The 19,536-nt window shown below is 39.2% G+C and overlaps 2 protein-coding genes and 1 non-coding gene across 3 annotated transcripts; 2 read left to right on the top strand and 1 right to left on the bottom strand.

Moving 5' to 3' along the window:
* Window positions 1-2,628: 2,628 nt before the first annotated feature.
* Window positions 2,629-5,184, bottom strand: LOC145140341 (uncharacterized). The gene is made up of 4 exons (XM_079073861.1): window positions 4,789-5,184; window positions 3,532-4,683; window positions 3,084-3,348; window positions 2,629-2,936 (listed from the first exon to the last, which is right to left on the bottom strand). Exons 1-4 carry the CDS (start codon window positions 5,182-5,184, stop codon window positions 2,629-2,631), a joined length of 2,121 nt encoding a protein of 706 aa, XP_078929987.1.
* Window positions 4,694-4,800, top strand: LOC145141602 (small nucleolar RNA R71). Its single transcript, XR_013722796.1, has one exon. It is a non-coding gene; the product is annotated as a small nucleolar RNA R71 (small nucleolar RNA).
* A 2,364-nt stretch (window positions 5,185-7,548) lies between the features above and the next one.
* LOC145140340 (uncharacterized) lies at window positions 7,549-8,637 on the top strand. Its single transcript, XM_079073860.1, has 3 exons — window positions 7,549-8,123; window positions 8,360-8,546; window positions 8,632-8,637. The coding sequence occupies exons 1-3, from the start codon at window positions 7,549-7,551 to the stop codon at window positions 8,635-8,637; spliced, it is 768 nt and encodes a 255-aa protein (XP_078929986.1).
* Window positions 8,638-19,536: the final 10,899 nt, after the last annotated feature.

Genomic DNA, 19,536 nt, shown 5'->3' with positions numbered 1-19,536 from the left:
CAGTATAGGCTCACGACGTGAAGTTTGGGTGAACCAGAATTAAAACTGCCTTCTTACATATACTCCACTCAACGTCTCAACAAATTAAGATCCTTCTAAATTCAGTGTATTTTGACGACTCTTCTAACTATAACCTCTCTCTCGACTCACCCCACACTTATTTCCAATTGTGGGTTTCGACTTTCAATTTCTAGACTTGAACGACACTCGCCTAAACGAACACGACTCTTGACTCGACCTTACTCTTTCCCCAAGACTCCTTAGCAAGCTGAAAGTTAACAACCAAAGAAGAGCAAAGTAACATAATGTCTTAAAGTCTTACAATCCAAACAAAATAAAAACAAACCAAATAAGTCTAAAACAAACAAAATAAAACTAAACGATCAATCATCGTCATCCTCCTCGTTTGCTCCACTAGTGCCCGCCCCATCTCCTCCTTGTCCACGATACTCACTCATCCTAGGGCAAATTGGGTAGTGATACCCCAGGTGAGGAGGCTGCTCCACATTGAAGTGCCGAACCATATTCTCCATGGTCCCTCCAATCCAGTTTACGCTCAAGGAAAGCTGGTCAAAATACCCTGTCATATTATCCCCAACATGTGATCCTACCATGGGTGCGGGTGTATGCACCGGCTGCCCTCTCTCTCCTCTTCCTCTAACATTCCTTCTCCTCGGCCTTGGTTGTGGTGCGGGTTGATCACCCTGCTGCTCACCACCATCCTCATCATCCGACCGCACAATACCCCAGTGGGTTCCATAATTTTGAACCACCTGCATGGTCTCCAAATAACCCATACTAAACTCGTGTCCATCCATGCAAGTCATGGAACGAGTGATATCAGGAACAAGCAACCCATATGATCGGCCCAAACGGGTAATGAACTGCCCTCTACAAATAGGGCTCCCGGGGCGAGAACTGGCAGCAGAGCCAGCCAAGAAGCGTGCTAAAAAATAGGGAATGTTGCAACACACTCCCGGCTGCAAGATGCACCATAAAAAGAAGAGATTATGTTGTGTTACTTTGTCCCCATGCCTTCTGTGATTAATGGAGAAAGTGATCAGTCGGTGGAGTAGACGGTGGATAGGAGAGCGAATGCTGCTCTCGGGGGACACTCCGGAATTGAATATCCCGGAAGCAATATTATGCCAAAAATCATAACCAGTAACACCATCAGCATACCCTCGAGCTGCCTCCCTCAAAAACATGTCACACTCGGGAGTCATTGCCTCTTCGGGATTATAAATCCCAACCCTCCACGAAAACTCCACAAGGCTACATTCCCGGTACTCCCCCTAAGACGAAATACCAGTGCTTGCGGATAACGGGGATCTTGGACATTCTCGTGGAATGTCACCGTGGAGAAAAACTCCACACACAACTCCTTATAGACCCGCTCTTGAACTCGGAAAAGATTTTGCCACCCCGCGCAAGTAAAAGAAAAACCATATCCAATAAAAATTTTAGTAAGAAACGGGGACATCCTATCCACAAGCCCGAACTCCCTCAAACGTGCCCATTCAATAGTGGGTGCAACAGCAATCTCCCGGTTGTACAACCATCCTAGCCGGTTGTTCCAACGCGTATATATATCCCGTGACATATTTGGTGGAAAGACGTAAAACAGGTGGAGACTAGAAACCCTGGTTGGAACTTCTCTTCTGGGACCCATTCCTGTAAAAACAAGCAGCAAACACAACCAAAAGAAATAACCCAACAGATTAGTAGTAAAAGAAACATGAAGCTGTCCAGTCCAGAATTCACGTCGTGAATTCCTAGGGATTCACGTCGTGAGTTCGTCATCGCGAATTGAATCTGTCCATTTTCTGTAGAAATCGGGCCAATACAATGCTTGGGGTGTACTCCTATGCTAATTTCAACCACAAATCATCAACATTCCAAGGCTATTACGGGATTTTTAGGGAACATTTTCGACATTTCAACTAATTACAAACCCTAACCCTAAGTTTCAACTATTAGAGAAGAATTAGACATGAGAATAAAGATGTATTACCTTAGATCGAAAGATTACGTAAGCAAAAATGAAAATGGATTGTATGTCGGCCGAAATCAGGGCAAAAATGGGGGACCAGTCTTCGTGTTCACTTCGTGGGAATAAAGAATGAGTTGGTCAAAGGGATTCTGTATTCTTTAATCTTTGGTCCCGTGATTGTTACTGTTCACATCGTGAATCTCTAAGGATTCACGTCGTGAGCTGTCTGGGCTTAATTTTGGGCCATTCATTCTTCATCAGAAATGGATTAGTCTTGGGCCATTTAGTTTAACAGAAAATGGGCTGATATGTATCAACGATCTATTGTCCGGTTCATTCATAACTCACGTCGTGAATCATAATGATTCACGTCGTGAATACTGTATGACAATTTATATATATATTTTTATCCAGGTTTGTCTATTAACTAAATTCTGAATTATTACCACTTCATTTTTAGGGACCCCACACTCAGTGTTTAATTATGAATAAAGTGAGTTGGATGATATGATCTATGTTTCTAGGACTAAAATGCAAAAACTAAAAAGAAAAAGGAAAAAAAACGCAAACCAAACTCGGGTTGCCTCCCGAGAAGCGCTTCTTTTTGAGGAGTCTTGAGTTGGACTCCGTGCCTCCTACGTTGATTCGTCAGAAGAATCCACCACCAGGATCTTTTGCTCCTTAAAACGCCTCTTGTAAGCTTGCACTCGACGAATATACGCCTTTTTAGAATTCTCCTTTTTAACCTTGACTTCGTCTCCATTGAGCTTGTGTTTGATCCCTTGAATCTTCAATTTTCCATCATTTTTAAGCTCCATAGTATCCTTCTCTTCTTTCACCACTGGACTTGTGACTTTTGAAGTAACCTCCTCTTCATCACTCGACATCTCATCATCTTCCTTGCTTACCCAAGAAGTTGGATTCGTGTAGGCAATGACTTCAACTAAAAATGGAACAGATGCTCTCGGTTTTGTTCTTTTAACTTGTTGAATTGTTTTGATTTCTTCTTCCATGAGCTTCTCTAATTCTTCAAGTTCATTCTCTTCATCTATGTTGAAAACCTCTTCTTGAGCATGACTCCCTTGGAAACCATCTTCTATTCCAAAAATTTCCTTCTCATCCCCAACTCTTAAGGTGAGCTTGGACTCGCGTATATCAACCAGAGCTCCAGCAGTGTTAAGTAACGGGCGACCAAGAATAATTGGTACATTGGGATCTTCTTTCATATCCAAAACCACAAAGTTTATTGGAAAAATGAATTTCCCAATTTTCACGAGAATATCTTCCACAATGTCGCGGGGCTGTGTCACTGAACGGTTCGCCATGTGAATAGTCATCTTTGTAGCCTTTAACTTCTGAATATTCAATTTTTGATAAAACGAATAAGGCATCAAATTTATGCTAGCCCCAGAATCGGCTAAAGCATAAACCTTCATATTATTCCCAAACTCACATGGGAGAGTGAGTCGTCCAGGATCCCCCATCTTCTTAGGTATCTCTCCCAACACAGCCTTTGAGCTTTGCTCACTTAGAATCACCTTAGAATTCTCCTTTAATTGCTGATGAGTGTCTAACAAGTCTTGTAGGAACTTAGCATATTCTGGAACTTTTGCAAGCGAATCAATAAAAGGAGTATTAATAGGAATACCCTTCAATTGCTTGATAAACTCCAGATGTTCTCTCTCCAGTGGACTGAGATTAGATCTAGACGGGAATGGCAAAGGTGGTTTATAAGCTGGAACAGATACTGATTTTTTCTGTTCCGACCGGGCCCACGACGTGACCATAGCGGGCTCACGACGTGAACTGGGTATTCCAGCAGATTCTTCATTTTCGAGCTTCGGCTTCTTTGGCTTTGGACCGGGCTGCTGTGGCTCCACTTCTAAGGCTTCTAGGAACTCATAAATCGCCTCTTCTTCAGTATCTATGGCCATTACGTGAGATTGAGTCTTCTTTTCAGGATTTTTCGGGAACAACTTCTCATTAACCAAAGTGGTAAGTTGACCAAGTTGTACTTCAAGGTTATTGATGGAGGCTTGCTGATTTTTTATTAATGCCTGCTGATCTATCATCATTGCGTGATGATTTTTCATTATAGCTCTTTGTTCTTCCATTGCAGTGTCAGTAGCATCATGTCTTTTTTCTGAAGCTTCCATAAATTTCATCAACATGGTCTCTAATTCTGATTTCTTCTCAACTAGTGGTTGCTCTTTTTGGTAGAACCCTCTGCCAGTTTGTCTATATTTTTCTTCCTTTTGCTTCTTGTATTCATCGTAAGGCAGCCACTCTTTCTTCGGTTTCCTCCAGTCTTCATCATACTTTTCCCCACTTGAGTAGCAAACTTGAGCTTTCTTGTTTCCATATTCATCCAAAGTGCAATCTTTTGTCAAATGCGGGCCACTACATCTCTCGCAACCAACTCGAATTGCATGAATTGATTGGTCCATTTGGGTCAATCTCCTATCCATAGTGCTAAGCATTGCCATCACAGCAGCCATCTCTTCAGTTTGTGCCCCTCCACTGCCTTTTATTCCATCGCACCCTGGGTTGTGGTACTCACGAGAGCGCTTTGAAAATTCTTCAGTCAGCTCCTTGGCCTGAATTGGGTTCTTCTTTGTTAGTGGTCCTTGTGAATCAAGGAGTTGTCTAGTCATGACATTCACCCCATCATAGAATATCGACATTTCTTGCTGAAGATTTAGATCATGTTGAGGACAATTCCTTAACAACCCCTTATAGCGCTCCCATGCCTCGTATAATGACTCCCCCGGGTTTTGCTCAAAGTTGGCAATCGCCTTCTTGAGTTTAGAGATTTTGGAGGGTGGGCAAAACTGATCTAGAAACTTCTCACGCAATTGGGCCCATGTGGTGATTGTACCAGATGGAAGAGCCTTCAACCAGTCTTTTACAGCTCCTTTGAAAGTGACTGGTAACATTCTTAACAAAGCTGTCTCCCTCGTGATATTAGGAGTATTAAAATAATCCGCAATATCATTGACCTCGTCTAAATGCTTAAAAGCATCTTCATGATCTTTCCCATAGAATGGGATATCCTTGAGTGCAGTAAGGATATGTCCCTTTAACTCGAATGTGTCATTGGCAGGTATCGCAGGATGTATTAAACCCGGCCCCACATCATCTCGAATGCGCTTCTTGTAATCCCCCATGGCCATCTCATCAATGTTCGCCATTTCGTTCTCCGGCTCGTTCTCGGGTTCACTCGTATAAAGTCCAAATTCTTTTTCTGATTCGTACTCGGTCTCGTGTGGATCAGGCAATTGATCGAAAACTTCAAACTTATTTTTTGAGGCTGAACTCGATTCTCCCGTTTTCTTTCCTGACTTCCTTGAAAAGGCTGATTTCAGTTCTTGTAAAGGTGTCTTCTTCGGTGTTTGATCTTCTTTCACGCTCTTATCCTTCTTTTCGTGAATTGCAGACTCGGGATCTTCAAGTGGTGGTACCAAAGGTGTGTTAGAGCCTCTGGTCATGAACTCCTGAAATAAAACAAAAAGATAAAACGTAAAACTGAACTAAAAAAACTGAAATAAACAAGACTAAGGACTTCAATTCTCACGTCGTGAATCTTGAAGGTTCACGTCGTGAGTCCTGTAATGCAGAAAAAAATAAACAGAAAAGTAACTTCTTGCAGGTTTTATCCTACAAAAAGGATCGATTAATTTAAAGCTAACAAACTAATAATTAACTAAGCCGTTCCCCGGCAACGGCGCCAAAAACTTGACGTGCACGAAAGTACCCACTAATTTTAATATTTATAACCTAACAAACTTAGACCAACTATGCACCTATAGGCAGTGTACCTAGTCAGATTATAGTATAGCTTGGGTAAGTCGGGTATCGATCACAGGGAACGGTGTTACTAATTAATCTACTTGCTATCAAATTAACCTAATTATTAACAAGTTTAAAAAGGGATTTATCTAATTTTACAAGATCAGACGAACTTAGCTCAAATTTAATCAATAAGTAAAAACACTATTGTTTAGTTTGAATCCACTTCGTCCTTATGGCTAGCTAATAATTATGGATTATCAAGTTGGTTTTAATTATATCAGTAATTTAAGTCTAATTTTACCAATAATTAATTAATTCATGTAAAACTATGTATGGTCACACACAATTAAACACAGAACCAATTATGAATATGAATATGCTATGTAAGATTTATTATGCAAACGCAATTATAATCACAATCTACGTTCTCTACCACAGCTAAGTTTATGTACTTTAGTTACTAACTAAGATTGGTCAATCCTAGCTCTAACAATTTAATGTTCACTAAATCATTAGGTAAACAAGTTCATGCAGTTAATGGTCACTAAGCTACACAGAACATGGAATCAAGCAACTAAAGAAACAACCATAAGCATGCTAGGTAATTATAAACCAAACACAAGCAATTTACCAACTAAATAAATCCATGTAAAATTAAGCTATTCATAAGTTAGAAGCTTCATCTAGCTAAACAAGAGTAGCTAGATTCAGCTGCTCATAATAGCAACTAACACAATAACACAAATCAAAGTATAAGGAAACATGTACATAAGTATCAAATAAGTGAACTAAATTATGGACCTTCACTCTTTTGGTGTTGAAAACCTTTTTCCAGGACCTTTCTTCTGCTAAAAATCGCCTTCTGGAAACCCTTCAATCAGCCAAAAGTCCCTCCAATTGTAATGGGCAAGGGAATTTATAGTATTATGATTTCTTGAGTTCACGTCGTGAACCATAAGGATTCACGTCGTGAATATTAGATAACCGTGTTCGGCAAGGACTCTTCCACCCGTATGCATATCTTCTAGAATTCTCGACTCACGTCGTGAACCATGAAGTGTTCACGTCGTGAAAACGTCTTTTGGGTGATTTTCCGTTCTTTTTTCCTTCATTCCTCCAAAGTTCCATATTCTGTCAATTTCAGTCCCTATCTTCGAAGATGCTTCTGTTTGGCTGTAAAATAACAAATTAAACTTATAAGTACCATTATTCTATGAAAATGACCAAAATATTAATAGAAATGTAATTAAATATTGCCTAAAAATATGTACAAATCTGGCAATATCAAAACCCTTATTACCACAAAAGTTCATGTCTATGGCCGTATTCGTCTCAATCAAAGTTCATTTCCAAGGTGTGTTCATCAACAAAAAAATTTTACTATTCAGATGGTATTCGTCATGTGTTTGATAAATATCGATGCTGCTGGTATGACTCACAAGGAATTTGTTGGTTTTCTTGAATAATTCACACAAGAGAAGTGTGATAAATTTTACTATTGTTAGTCGGATTTAGAAATCCTAGAAGGTTTAACATTGATTTCTAATGATCTTGAATATAAAGAGTTTATAGACACTGTGTATAGGTGTGGAGTACGTCTGCCTGTGTACATGGACCATTATGGTACTAATCTACAGTTATTTTGTGACAGAGTAAGTAAGGAAAATGACACTGAAGACAATTGTTATGTCATGTTAAACATGTCAATGGAAATGGAAAATGGTGTTGACCTAATTGAGCTCATGTTTCCATAGAAGAGCAACATGGAAATTGAAATCCCACAAGATGATGAAGATGAAAATGTCCCAGATGTGAAAGGTCAAGCAAGGTTTAATGAAGACATACCTTGGAAGAAGCAGTTGCCAATTCTAGGTATGAGGTTTACCAATCATAAACAATTGAAATTCATGCTTTGCAAGTATGTTGTAGCCAATGGGTTTCAATTGTATTATGAAAAAAATGACAGTAAAAGATTATTGGTTAAGTGTTGTGATGGTCAATGCACATTTAGACTTCATGCTTCATGGATGCGTGATGAGCATTCATCCAAATCAAAGTTCCTTATTACTGAGCATAATTGTGCCAGGAATTTTAAGTTAGGGTCATTTGTTAATTACAGATGGATTGGTATTCATTTCACAAGAGAAGTTCTTGAAAATGAGAAATTGAATGTGAGGATGCTAAAAGAAGAAGTAATAAATAAATTTGGCATTAAGGTTAGTATGGGACAGTTCAGAAGAGCAAAACAACATGTAGTGTCTCTTGTTGAAGGTACCATAGTTGAAAATTATGCAAAGTTGTGGTCCTATGGTGAGGAGATTATAAGGTCTAATAGAAGGTCAATAGTTAAGATGTCTGTAAACTTTATGCCAGATGGGAAAACCTACTTTAACAGGATATATATATATATATATATATATATATATATATATATATATATATATATATATATATATATATGTGTGTGTGTGTGTGTGTGTGTGTGTTTTTGTGTGTGTGTGTTTTTATGCACTGAAGCAGGGGTGGAGAAGTGGATGTAGAGGGATTATAAACTTGGATGGTTGTTTTTTTAAGAGGAATGTGTAGTGGTCAAATCTTATTTTCCGTTAGGAGGGATGGAAACAGTCATATATACCCAATAGCTTGGGTTGTGGTAGCTATGGAAAATAAGGACAACTGGAAATGGTTTCTAGAAAATCTGAAAGAATGCCTACATCTTGAATTTGGATATGGTAGGACATCGATGTCAAATCAACATAAGGTAAGGATGTATGAATTATGCATTACTAATTATGATCATGTTCTAACTGTCCATATGATGTTAATATGTAACGCCCGTATTACAGGGATAAGCATTTTAGATGATGAAATAGTCTAGGTCAACTATTGTAACTCTTTTGAGATAATAAAGATGAAATATTTGAATACTATGTGAATTATGTGTATTTGTGTGCTTATAATTTAATTATAAAGGTATAATTAATAAATAATAAAAATAAGCATCAAAATTAAAGTGTGAGATAAGCCCAATATCTTTACCTAAAGTTGTAGTGGTCGAAACAAGGATTCTGGAGATATAAAGAACGCTGAAATCCGAGTTATAACAAAGAAGTTATGACCCGTCGAAGTTTCGCGACGGAACCGACGCGACACCAGGAAGCGTAAATAGTGAGTTTACGATAGAGCGACTTTTAGCCTTAGCGACCTAAACGAAAGTCGTAGAATATGTTAAACCAAGAGCGTCCATAAAAAGAACGCCTAAATCTGACTTCGTATGAGGAAGTTATGATTTTTCGAAGTTTCGACTTAGCGGTGTACAACCCGAAGTTCAAATATTAGACCGAGCGGTTTTTTAGCCGACACAAACTAAACGAGAATCTAAGATCTCGTTAGTAGTAGCGTAACGATAAAAAGACAAACGAAAACGGACGTCGGATGAAGAAGTTATGAGATTTTAACGGACCAATCATGTCCCGGTCTGTTAATAATATAACTTTTAAAATAAATTCAAAATTAGCCGACAGAGTCTAAACGAAAGTTGTAGAGTACGTTCCCGCCTACGTGTGGATATAAAGAACGTCGAAAACGGAGCTCGTATGAGGAAGATATGAATTTTTGAAGTTGGAACTCAAATTTGCGAAGCTGGTGCGAATAGTGATGACGTGGCTCGATCTGGGCCGTCCATTGCTGATCAGAGGCTCGCTTCGGATGAACGACACGTCACCTCGCATTACGCCCCACGTCTGGAACCGCGTACGCTCAGCGTACTTCGGTCTTGTGTGGTCCGAGAAGTAAACACGTCGCACCATCCGGAGCCTGCCACCTCGCACCTTATCCGAACTACGCCCCACGTAGCCAAGGACTACGCCCAGCGTACGTCTGAGGCTGGCGCCTATAAAAGGGCTGCAAGGCTGCCGAGTTCCATGCACATTTTCCACTTCTCTCTCTAGTTTCTTTTTCTCTCTAAAGCTCCCAAACCCCCCCAAAAGCCTAGGAAACTTCCCTAGCACTTGAAGAAAGCCTCGGAGAGCCCGAAGGCTCCAAGAAAAAGAGTTTTTCGGTTTGAAACTCTGCCCACGAGGAGCCCGGTTTTCAAGCAAACTTCCCAGTTCATCAAAGAAAATTATTTTTAGAAGCGAGGTGTTGTCCGAATCACTCCGTATCAGGTGAGTGTATAGTCACTTTCATCTTACACATAGATATGAAGTATTTTATGTCCTATGTGTATAGGTATATGTTAGCTATTTACTTGAGATATTGCTAAATGAAAGATCTATGCTTCTTTCTTTCAGATCTGAAACTTTTACCTTCAGATCTACACTTTATCTTTTAGATCTAAGACTTTTCTTTAAAATCTGAGACTTTTTCTTTCAGATCTACACTTTCTCACCTCAGATCTAAGCTTTTTCTTCAGATCTAAACTGTGTACTTTGAGATCTACGTTAGATGAAAGATCTGAACTTCTTTCCTTCGGATCTGAACTTTTTCTTCAGATCTAGACCGTATATATATATTTTATGCTTTGAAAGTATGTTGGATGAAAGATGTAAGCTTCGTTTTACAGATCTGGACCATGTATGTATTTTATGTCTACAAATATGTTGGGTAGAACAATGGGTAGATGAAATAGATGATGCGTGTTAAAATGATGAGAGGCCTCGATGTTTACGATGTTTAAGATGATCCAGTCGTCTAGCGGAGTATAGATGACGACCACAGACTTTTCTAGGCAGTCCAGTGGAACGCTAGCAGGCTCGCAACCTGTAAGTGTTTTTGAAGATGTACTCCACCCCCCCCCCCCATGGTTGACTTTCGGATACATATGGCTGAGGAATCCCCTTAGCAGTAGTGTCCATCCCGATGAAATTCTTTAGGATAAGTCCCTTATAATAGATGCTTTAGGGACGTAAAGTGAGGATAACGGGAACGGGTAATCGGGTTAGTAATTTGATGAAAATAAATAATGAACTTATTATTGTGGGTTCAAAACCCTATATGCTCACCAGGCTCCCCAGCCTGACCCACTCAGTTTTCTTGTATTACAGGTAGTGGCAAAAGCATAGTTGGATAACTTGACGAGAGATTATGGATTTAAGACCAGATTGTGTTTTGTGGCCTAAGATGTTTATTTCTTTTTGGTTTATGCTTATGGTCTGTATCGATGATTGACATCCCGAGTTTTTGTAATGTAATGAAAATATATTTCTTTAAGAAATGCTTTGACAAAATTTATATCATATTTTGTTTTGGGAACAAATTTCGCAACACTTTCTTGAGAAGTTACTCTGATTTTTATTAAAGAGCAAAAACAAAATCGGTCTTTTCTGGCCGTAAAAATGGGGATGTCACATAAAACATGGTTAATTGAGGCAGTGAAAGATTTATTCCCAGACATAGAACATAGGCAATATGCCAAACACGTTTTGTCTAACTTCAAGAAGAAATATCCTGGTGCTCATTATGAGAAACTATTTTGGAAGGCAAGTAAGGCATCGAATGAACCTCTTTTTAATGCTGCAATGAAAGAGGTTCAAATGTTGAGCCCTTTTGCATATGTGTATCTTATGGCAAGGAATCCAAAGTCATGGTCAAGAGCATTCTTTCAGGAAGGAAGGGGAAGTGATTCTGTTGAGAACAACTTATTTGGGAGCTTTAACAATGTGCTCTTAGATGTAAGGAAGAAGCCTATTATCGCTATGTTGGAGGATATAAGGCTTTATGTGATGCAGAGGATGTGTAGTTTGAGATTGAAAGGTGTTGGATGGGGAATATTTGATGTATGTCCAAACATAAGACTTGCCATAAATTAATTGAAGATCCACCAAAGGTTTTTTCAAATTTTGACACTATTATATATCAATGATGTTTTTCATACTAAATTTGTTTATGTTTTAGGTATTGGCAAGTGATGACGAGTGAATTGAATACCTTTGAGACAAGAAACTTAGGAGAGTCATATGGTGTTGAATTAGAAGAAAAAAAACATGTACATGTAGGGTATGGCAGCTGAATGGATATGGTTGTGTTCATTCAGTGGCAACCATATCTTATGTAAACATGAATGTAGAGGTCTTTGTAGATCCTTTGTATCGTGCAACCATATATATAAACACATATAACTACTCCATATGAAGCACGAATGGGAGTGCAATATGTCCCCCAACAGACTACATAGGACCATTGTCACCACTAAAAAGGAAAATTCCAAGGAGACCCACTATTAAGAGGAAGAGGGACATTACAGAGGTCGGTGGATCACACAGAGTGTCAAAGGCAGGAAAAAGGATTACCTATGGTGTTTGTAAGAAGGTAAGGCACAACAAGTCGACATGTGATGCATTTTAAAGACCCCCAAAATTAAAGGTAAAAAGAAAGAAGGTTCAAGGTGCACGTGGAAGTGGTGTGAAGAAGAGGAAGACACAAGACGAGGGAGTAAATGGTGTTAAAAAGGGGAAGGCAAAGGATGAGGGTGGAAGTGGTGTTAAAAAGGGGAAGGCAAAGGATGAGGGTGGAAGTGGTGTTACCAAGGGAAAGGGACATGATGAGGGTGGAAGTGTTGTTAAAGAGTGGAAGGGTCAACAAAAACTTACAATCAAACTAAGTAAAAAGTCATAGAGGATACTTAAGAAAAAGTTTGCAAAAACAATGCAAGGCAAAAATGGAGAAGGTGATACTTCAACCACACCAATAGACTTGGATTACATTGTTTGTTTTTATGTTGTCATGGTTATGTTAAGATGTGTATGTTAAAATGTGTATGTGTATGATTCAGACACAATTTCAAGAATAAAACTATGTACTTTGAATGTTGATAATTACAAGGTATGAAAATAGCCTTGTACTTTGAATGATGATTGTGCTTTGTTTTTATGTTCTTTAACATGTTTGTTTTGTACTTCTTCTATTGTCAATTGTGCACATAAGAATTCACTTCAAATAGCATTGTACTTTTGCATGTACTATCTTTTAAAATGAACACTAAAACTTCAACACGATGCATCCACCATTGCTACAACAAGTTAACATCTGATTTGAAATGCATTAAAACAGTTTTGACCAACATCCAAAATATAAGGCCCAAAAATATAATATGAAATTTTTTTTCATTAACATTCAAACCACGTTTTGGATACACTAATTGATTCGTGAACAATAATCATGGTAATCGGCTAATCGATACCCCCAAAACGCATTTCATGACTGTAATCATACGAAACGAACAAAACCCCCAAAAATTAGTCATCATAAACATATAAACTAACCAACATTACATATACTCAACCCACTAACACCATTACCACCGAAATCAAGACAAACCCAACTAACTTTAGTACCTAATAAGACATCCACAAAACGATTTCGATGGTCCATAAACCTACACTACTTGTAGGATCAATAAACCCAGCTCAAAGCAGCTCCCACTCCAAGAATTAAAATCCACACACTGAAATTGAACCTCTTCTGCATCATTGCCATCTGATCCCAAATTTGGATGAGCTCCAGGGTGAATTTGTTTATCATGTTTTCTATTTCGACCTGCATCTCCATAGCTAATAACTCGTTATCAGTATGGATGTCTAATTCTGACGCATGGAATCCTCCGCACGAAAAGCTACCTGTTGAACCCATGATCGTTGGTAGGGATGGAAGTTATAAAGAGGGAAAGAAGACAAAGGGTAGACAAATGGTGCTTTGAAAGGGTAATGTTGGGTTGTATAGTGTTGCGTCATGGACTCGGTCCATAGCCTAGTTTTGCAATCCGGTTTTGGGCTTGTCCAACCGTGATTATTTTTGTTTAGGGTTTAGTATTTAAGGTGCATGCATGCAGCCTTTATGATTAGCGCTTTGATTATTATTCCAAGTATTGTACTACAAACCCTAGCTCGCCTCTACAGCGGAAGTTCTTTGTCGAGCTCTGCTGAGGCGTGACTACATTTGAATCATTAAGCATTGTTTGATTCTATATTGTGTTCTTGTGTTTATTTGATTTTATTGTTTAACCTGTTGAAGATCTAATCGATCTAAGAGTTTTTCAACTCATCAATTGGTATCAGAGCAGGAGACTGTGTAACTCATACACATCTCTTCTGTTGAAGAAGATCTTAGGTTTTTCCGCTTAGATTGATATTTCTAGAGCCGTCATCTGCTATTAACGTGATTCTTTAAATATTCATTCTTACCCTAACGTTATTTACAAGTCTGATCTTAAGCGGGTTTTTTTTAAACAAACATCGACACATCCATGGACGATTCTCAGTCAAACCCAATCAACATCTCAAACAGCATAGGGTCGACCACAAGGATTCCTATTTTATACACTCAAGATTATGAGGTCTGGGCACATCACTTTGAGGACTACGTGATTGGCTCAAAAGATAATGGATACTTAATCTGGGAGGCGATTAATGTTGGTCCATTTGTTCATGTAAGTAGCTCAAGAGTTGTTAAAACTCAAAAGGAATACAATCAACTCATTGGTGACGTGAAAGATATACCTCAAGATGAGAAGGAAAAGTTTCAGTGCAATATCAAAGCTCTAAGGATGATTAGGTTTGCGTTACAGTCAGACACGTTTCGGCTGGTAAGCTCATGCACGACAGCAAAGGAAATATGGGTCAGGTTGAAGGAACTGTACTCTACAGATGAAGATCTTGAGCACTCAATCCAAACATTATTGCTCTCAGAATTTGGTGATTTCAAGCAGAAGCCTAAAGAGAAGCTGGTTCAATCCTTCGATCGCTTCAATCATCTCTTAAGCAAGATGATTAAGCATGGGATCGAAAGGAAGGTCATCGAACAGAAGGTAACATTCATGAATGGCCTTAGATCGGAATGGATGGTTGTGGTGTCAACAGTGAAGGCACACGAACAGTTCAAAAGTTATTCTCTTGCTAAATTGGTAGGGATACTAAAGTCACATGAGAAAGACTTGACTAAAGAAACGAATGTGGTTTCTGGCATGGGGTCCTTAGCCCTAATCTCAAAAGGCAAGAATACTGCTGAGGAAGAAGAAGATTTAGATCTCTCTGAATATGATCTAACAAGCGAAGATTATGCTCTGATGGTGTCAAATCCCAAGAAGTTCATCAAGAGAAGGTTCCCAACAAACAAGAACCGAAACTGGCAAGGCAATTACAGCGCAGAGAAAGCAAAGGAGGAACCGAAAAGTGTTTCTCAGACGGAAGAACCAAAGAAGGAAGCGAAACTTGGAGGTGACTCTGGCTTTACCTGTCACTACTGTGGAGGTAAAAATCACTTCGCTAAAGACTGCATGCTGAGAAAGATGACTGAGAAAAACGAGGATGCGGACGAGGAAGCGAACCTCACAAGGCGTTTTGAGGAAATCAGGAAGAAGAAAGCAGGATCTAACAACACTATAAATGCTCTCATTGTGCAGGGAAATGTTGCTGATGATGAATTTGGAGGTGTTGAAGTTTGGTCGACTGATTCAGAGGACGAAGAAGTGAGGAAGCCGACTCATGGCAGGGCTCTGTTGGTGAAGGAAGAGAATATTGCAGGAAGGTGTTTGTTGGTGACTTCTGGGGTGTCACACATGAGAGGCTATACCACTGAAGGGGGACATGACGAAGATAAGGAGAGAGAAGACCGCTGTTTTGCAACGAAACCTGTCAGTCAGCAGATCAACGAATGTGACGAGTTGATCCAGAAGGTACAATCTATTCTTATCTCTCTAAAAATCCCTATCACCAACTATGAAAAGGAACTCAATGGATTAAAATCCAAATTTTCTAGTCTAAGTGGAAGTTTAACTCAAACTCGCGTCACAAACTCTAACCAAACTGATCAAATCAGCAGGGTGTCATCGAAGAATGAGGAGAGGCGAATGTGGATTGAGCAGAAGGAGAAGGAGTTGATTAGATCTAGGGACGAAACAATTTATTTGCAAAGAGACAATTTGAAGCTTTTAAAACAACGAAATGTTTTTTGTTTAATAGCTAAGCGTTTATATACCAATATTACTCAATTACATCTCGATTGTGAAATAGGGAAGAAGATGCATCGTATGATTTTACCCTTCCTTGAGTTAAAGGAGGATGAAATCGATGTCGATGCATATGACTGCAAAAATGTTGTTTCTTCTGAGGATATTTCTCCTGCTTACAGAATTGGTCTTGACAAAATAGAGTCCTTCATAAAGTCCAAAGACCATAAGGACATGCTCAAAATTTTGTTGGATGAAAATGACAATTTGAAAATCCAAACCGAAACTGTACAGAAATTTGACTCGTTGAATGCTAAGTTGAGTTCAGAAAATAAAATTGATGTTGAAAATACTTCTGAATTCGATGAGGATGATGATATGAGTGTCATTTCTGTGGAAGATGAGGTTGACTGTTCAGAATTTGTCAAAAGCGAACCCGAAACTAACAAAAATCTTATTTCTGAAAATTCGGTTGAGTTCGCTCGTTTGTCCAAAGACAAGACCAAAGTCCTTAAAGAAAAGGCCGTAGTGTATCAAAAAGTCCAAACGACTCCAAATCAGGTGTACAAAGTTAATGGAGTTACTCAGCAACAAACAGCCGAACTAACGGCAATAGTAGCAGAAGATAATGTTGAAGGATGTGATGAATATTTCTGGTCAGCACCTATTGATAATGATGATGAAACAGTAGGTATGTCGCAGAAAACATCGTGGAGAGTAAAAGGAAGGTATGTGGCAGAACCACTTAATGATCCTTCTCGTTTTGATGAGCCTAGCACAAGTGGTGCCAAAATGCCTTCAGACGAACAAGTCATAGTGACTAGCGAAACCTCTTCACTTAAGAGCGAAGCTTTTGTTCAAAAATCTGAGAAAAAGGCTAACATTCACAGAAATCCAAAACAGGTGAAAGAACGAAAGCATCAAAGGAATGTGAGGTACAAGAAAAACCTCACTGAAAGGAAGCAGTTCTGGCGATCTCAAAATCCCAACTACGTTCGCTATGAAAAACCTTCTAAACAAAAGGAAGAAGGAAAAGAAAACTCCAGCATTCACACTCAGCATGGCGCAAACAACCGAAGACAGAGTTTCGGTTCTCAAAATCAATCTAACCGAAAGAAGAGTTTCGGTCCTCATAACCAACCTAACCGAAAGAAGAGTTTCGGTCCTCATCATCAATCCAACCGAAAACAGAGTTTCGGTCCATCAAAGAATATCTACCGAACTCAAGGTTTCGGTTCTCGAGAGGAGAAAAACCAAAAGGGTGGTTTCGGTTCTAGACTAATCAGCGAGAAGAACCGAATGGAAAGTAATTTTGGCTCTCACCCACAAAAGAGCTACATCCGAAGAGCTAACTCCGTTTTCAAATCCTATTTCCCTAGTTCTAACCATCACTCACAGAATGATCAAAAGGGAAAAGAAAAACTTTGTTCAGAAAATGCAAAGAATTCGTCAATCAAGCCTGATGTTGATCGAAAGTATGCTAACGTAAAATACACATATTCGGCAACACCACCTAAAGTTCTTAAATCAGATAAAATCAAAGTTTTCACCTTAAAAAGAAAAGATGAAACAACGTTAACAAAAAGAACCTTTTTAGTTGATGTTTCACTTACAATTCCCTACTCTGTAAAAGTCTCACGAGGACCCAAGAAACTTTGGGTTCCTAAATCAGCTTAACTTTTGCAGGTTATACGTGATGAGCAGTTTGACTATGAATGGTACATAGACAGTGGCTGCTCACGTCACATGACAGGAAGAAGGGAAGAACTGAGAGAGTTTCGGTCCCTTACAAATGGTGGAAGTGTCAAGTATGGTAACAACTCTTATGGCACGATCAAAGGTTATGGTATGATTACCAATGGCGAGTTCTCGATAAGAAAAGTGGCGTATGTTGAGGGTTTGCAACACAACCTTATCAGTGTTTCTTAACTGGTAGTTGGTATTGGGCTAAAGGTGTCATTCGACGACGAGGGATCAGAGATTATTGAAAAGAAGTCAAATAATATTCTGCTGAAATCAAAGCGAAAAGGAGAGATGTACCCTCTGAATCTCAATCCCATACGGGGAAAACCAGCAATCTGCTTGCTATCAAAGGCTCATTCAAACGAAAGCTGGCTTTGGCACCGAAGACTTTCCCATCTAAATTTTAAAGACATCAACAAACTGGTACTTGGGGATCACGTTCGAGGTCTTCCTATTCTGAAATTCGATAAAGAACACTTATGTGCTGCATGTGAAATGGGAAAGCAAAGTCGACAGAGTCATCCTTCTCGAATCAACACCAAAATTATTGAACCACTTGAATTACTTCATGTTGATCTATGTGGGCCTTCATCAATCGAAAGTGTTGGTGGAAACAAGTATATACTTGTTGTCGTGGATGACTTCTCTCGATTTACCTAGGTATTCTTTTTGAAGCAAAAATCGGAGGCCACTCCTCAACTTAAACTCTTTATCAAGCAAATAGAAGTCCAGCTAAGAAAGGTTGTTCGTAACATAAGGAGTGACAATGGATTGGAGTTTAAGAATAAAGATTTTGAAGAGTTTCTTGCATAGAAAGGAACTACTCACAACTTCTCGGCTCCGTACACACCACAACAGAATGATATTGTCGAAAGTCGAAACCGATCTCAATGTGAAGCAGCACGAACTATGCTGAGCTTCGCCTCATTACCTCTGTATTTCTGGGCTGACGCCATTGCTGCTGCCTGCTTTACGCAGAACAGATCTTATCTCAACAAACGCTTTTCGATCACTCCATATGAGATTTTAAACAACCGAAAGCCAAATGTCAAGTTTTTTCATGTGTTCGGTTCAAGGTGCTTCATCTTTAATTCAAAGGAGCACCGAAATAAGTTTGATGTGAAAGCAAATGAAGGAATCTTTCTGGGCTATTCCTTAACCTCTAAAGCATATAGGGTTCTCAACAAACGATCGAAGAAAATCGAGGAGACCTATTATGTTACCTTTGACGATAATTATGTCAAGAGACTCAAAACCACCGAAGGTTCTGTGGGGGATATATTTCCTATTTATGGTCAAGTTACGATACCTATTTCGAATCTGTTTGATCAATATATGTTGTTGTTTGATGAGTCTGAAAAGGCTATTCACTCTTAATCTAAAGCTGCAGACAACAAGGTAGACAACTTGAAGAAAATAATCGATGAAGCTGCAGCGAATATGGAAGAAGAACAGCCTGTGAAATCCAACAAGCCAGACACAGGTGAACCTCAAAAAGATTGCTCTCAAGCTCAGGGGGAGGGTTCGTCTGATCTTCCCAATCAAGATTCAACATTCGAGGGGGAGAACTCTGCAACCGAAAGTCAAGTCCAAGTGGAACATTCTGATCCTGAAACTGAGGAAGTCTCATCTTTCGAAGTGAAAGATTCTAATCCTGCAACAAAGGAAGTATCATCGTTCGAGGGGGAGAATGTGAACATTAACGATGATGACACTCAGTCGGAGATTGAAGTAGAAGTGAACGCTGAACTGGATCCTTCATTCGATCCTAATTATCCTCCACTCATCAAATGGACCAAAGATCATCCTCAATCACAAGTTATTGGTGATTCCTCGGAAACATTTCTCACAAGATCTCAACTAAACGCGAAACGAACAACACTTTTCTCTAAAGTAGAATTTTGCATGTTTAACTCTTTCGTCTCAAAAGTCGAACCGAAGACAGTCAAGACTGCACTTGATCATTCTGATTGGGTACATGCAATGCAAGATGAACTCCATGAGTTTGAACGAAATAAAGTATGGAGACTGATTCCGACACCAAAAGATGCTTCTATGGTTGGTT

The sequence above is a fragment of the Lactuca virosa genome, chromosome 9, assembly GCF_052849685.1.
Source record: "Lactuca virosa cultivar CGN04683 chromosome 9, Lactuca_virosa_CGN04683_v6, whole genome shotgun sequence".
NCBI lineage: Eukaryota > Viridiplantae > Streptophyta > Magnoliopsida > Asterales > Asteraceae > Lactuca > Lactuca virosa.
This window is presented reverse-complemented; position numbering and strand designations above follow the sequence as displayed.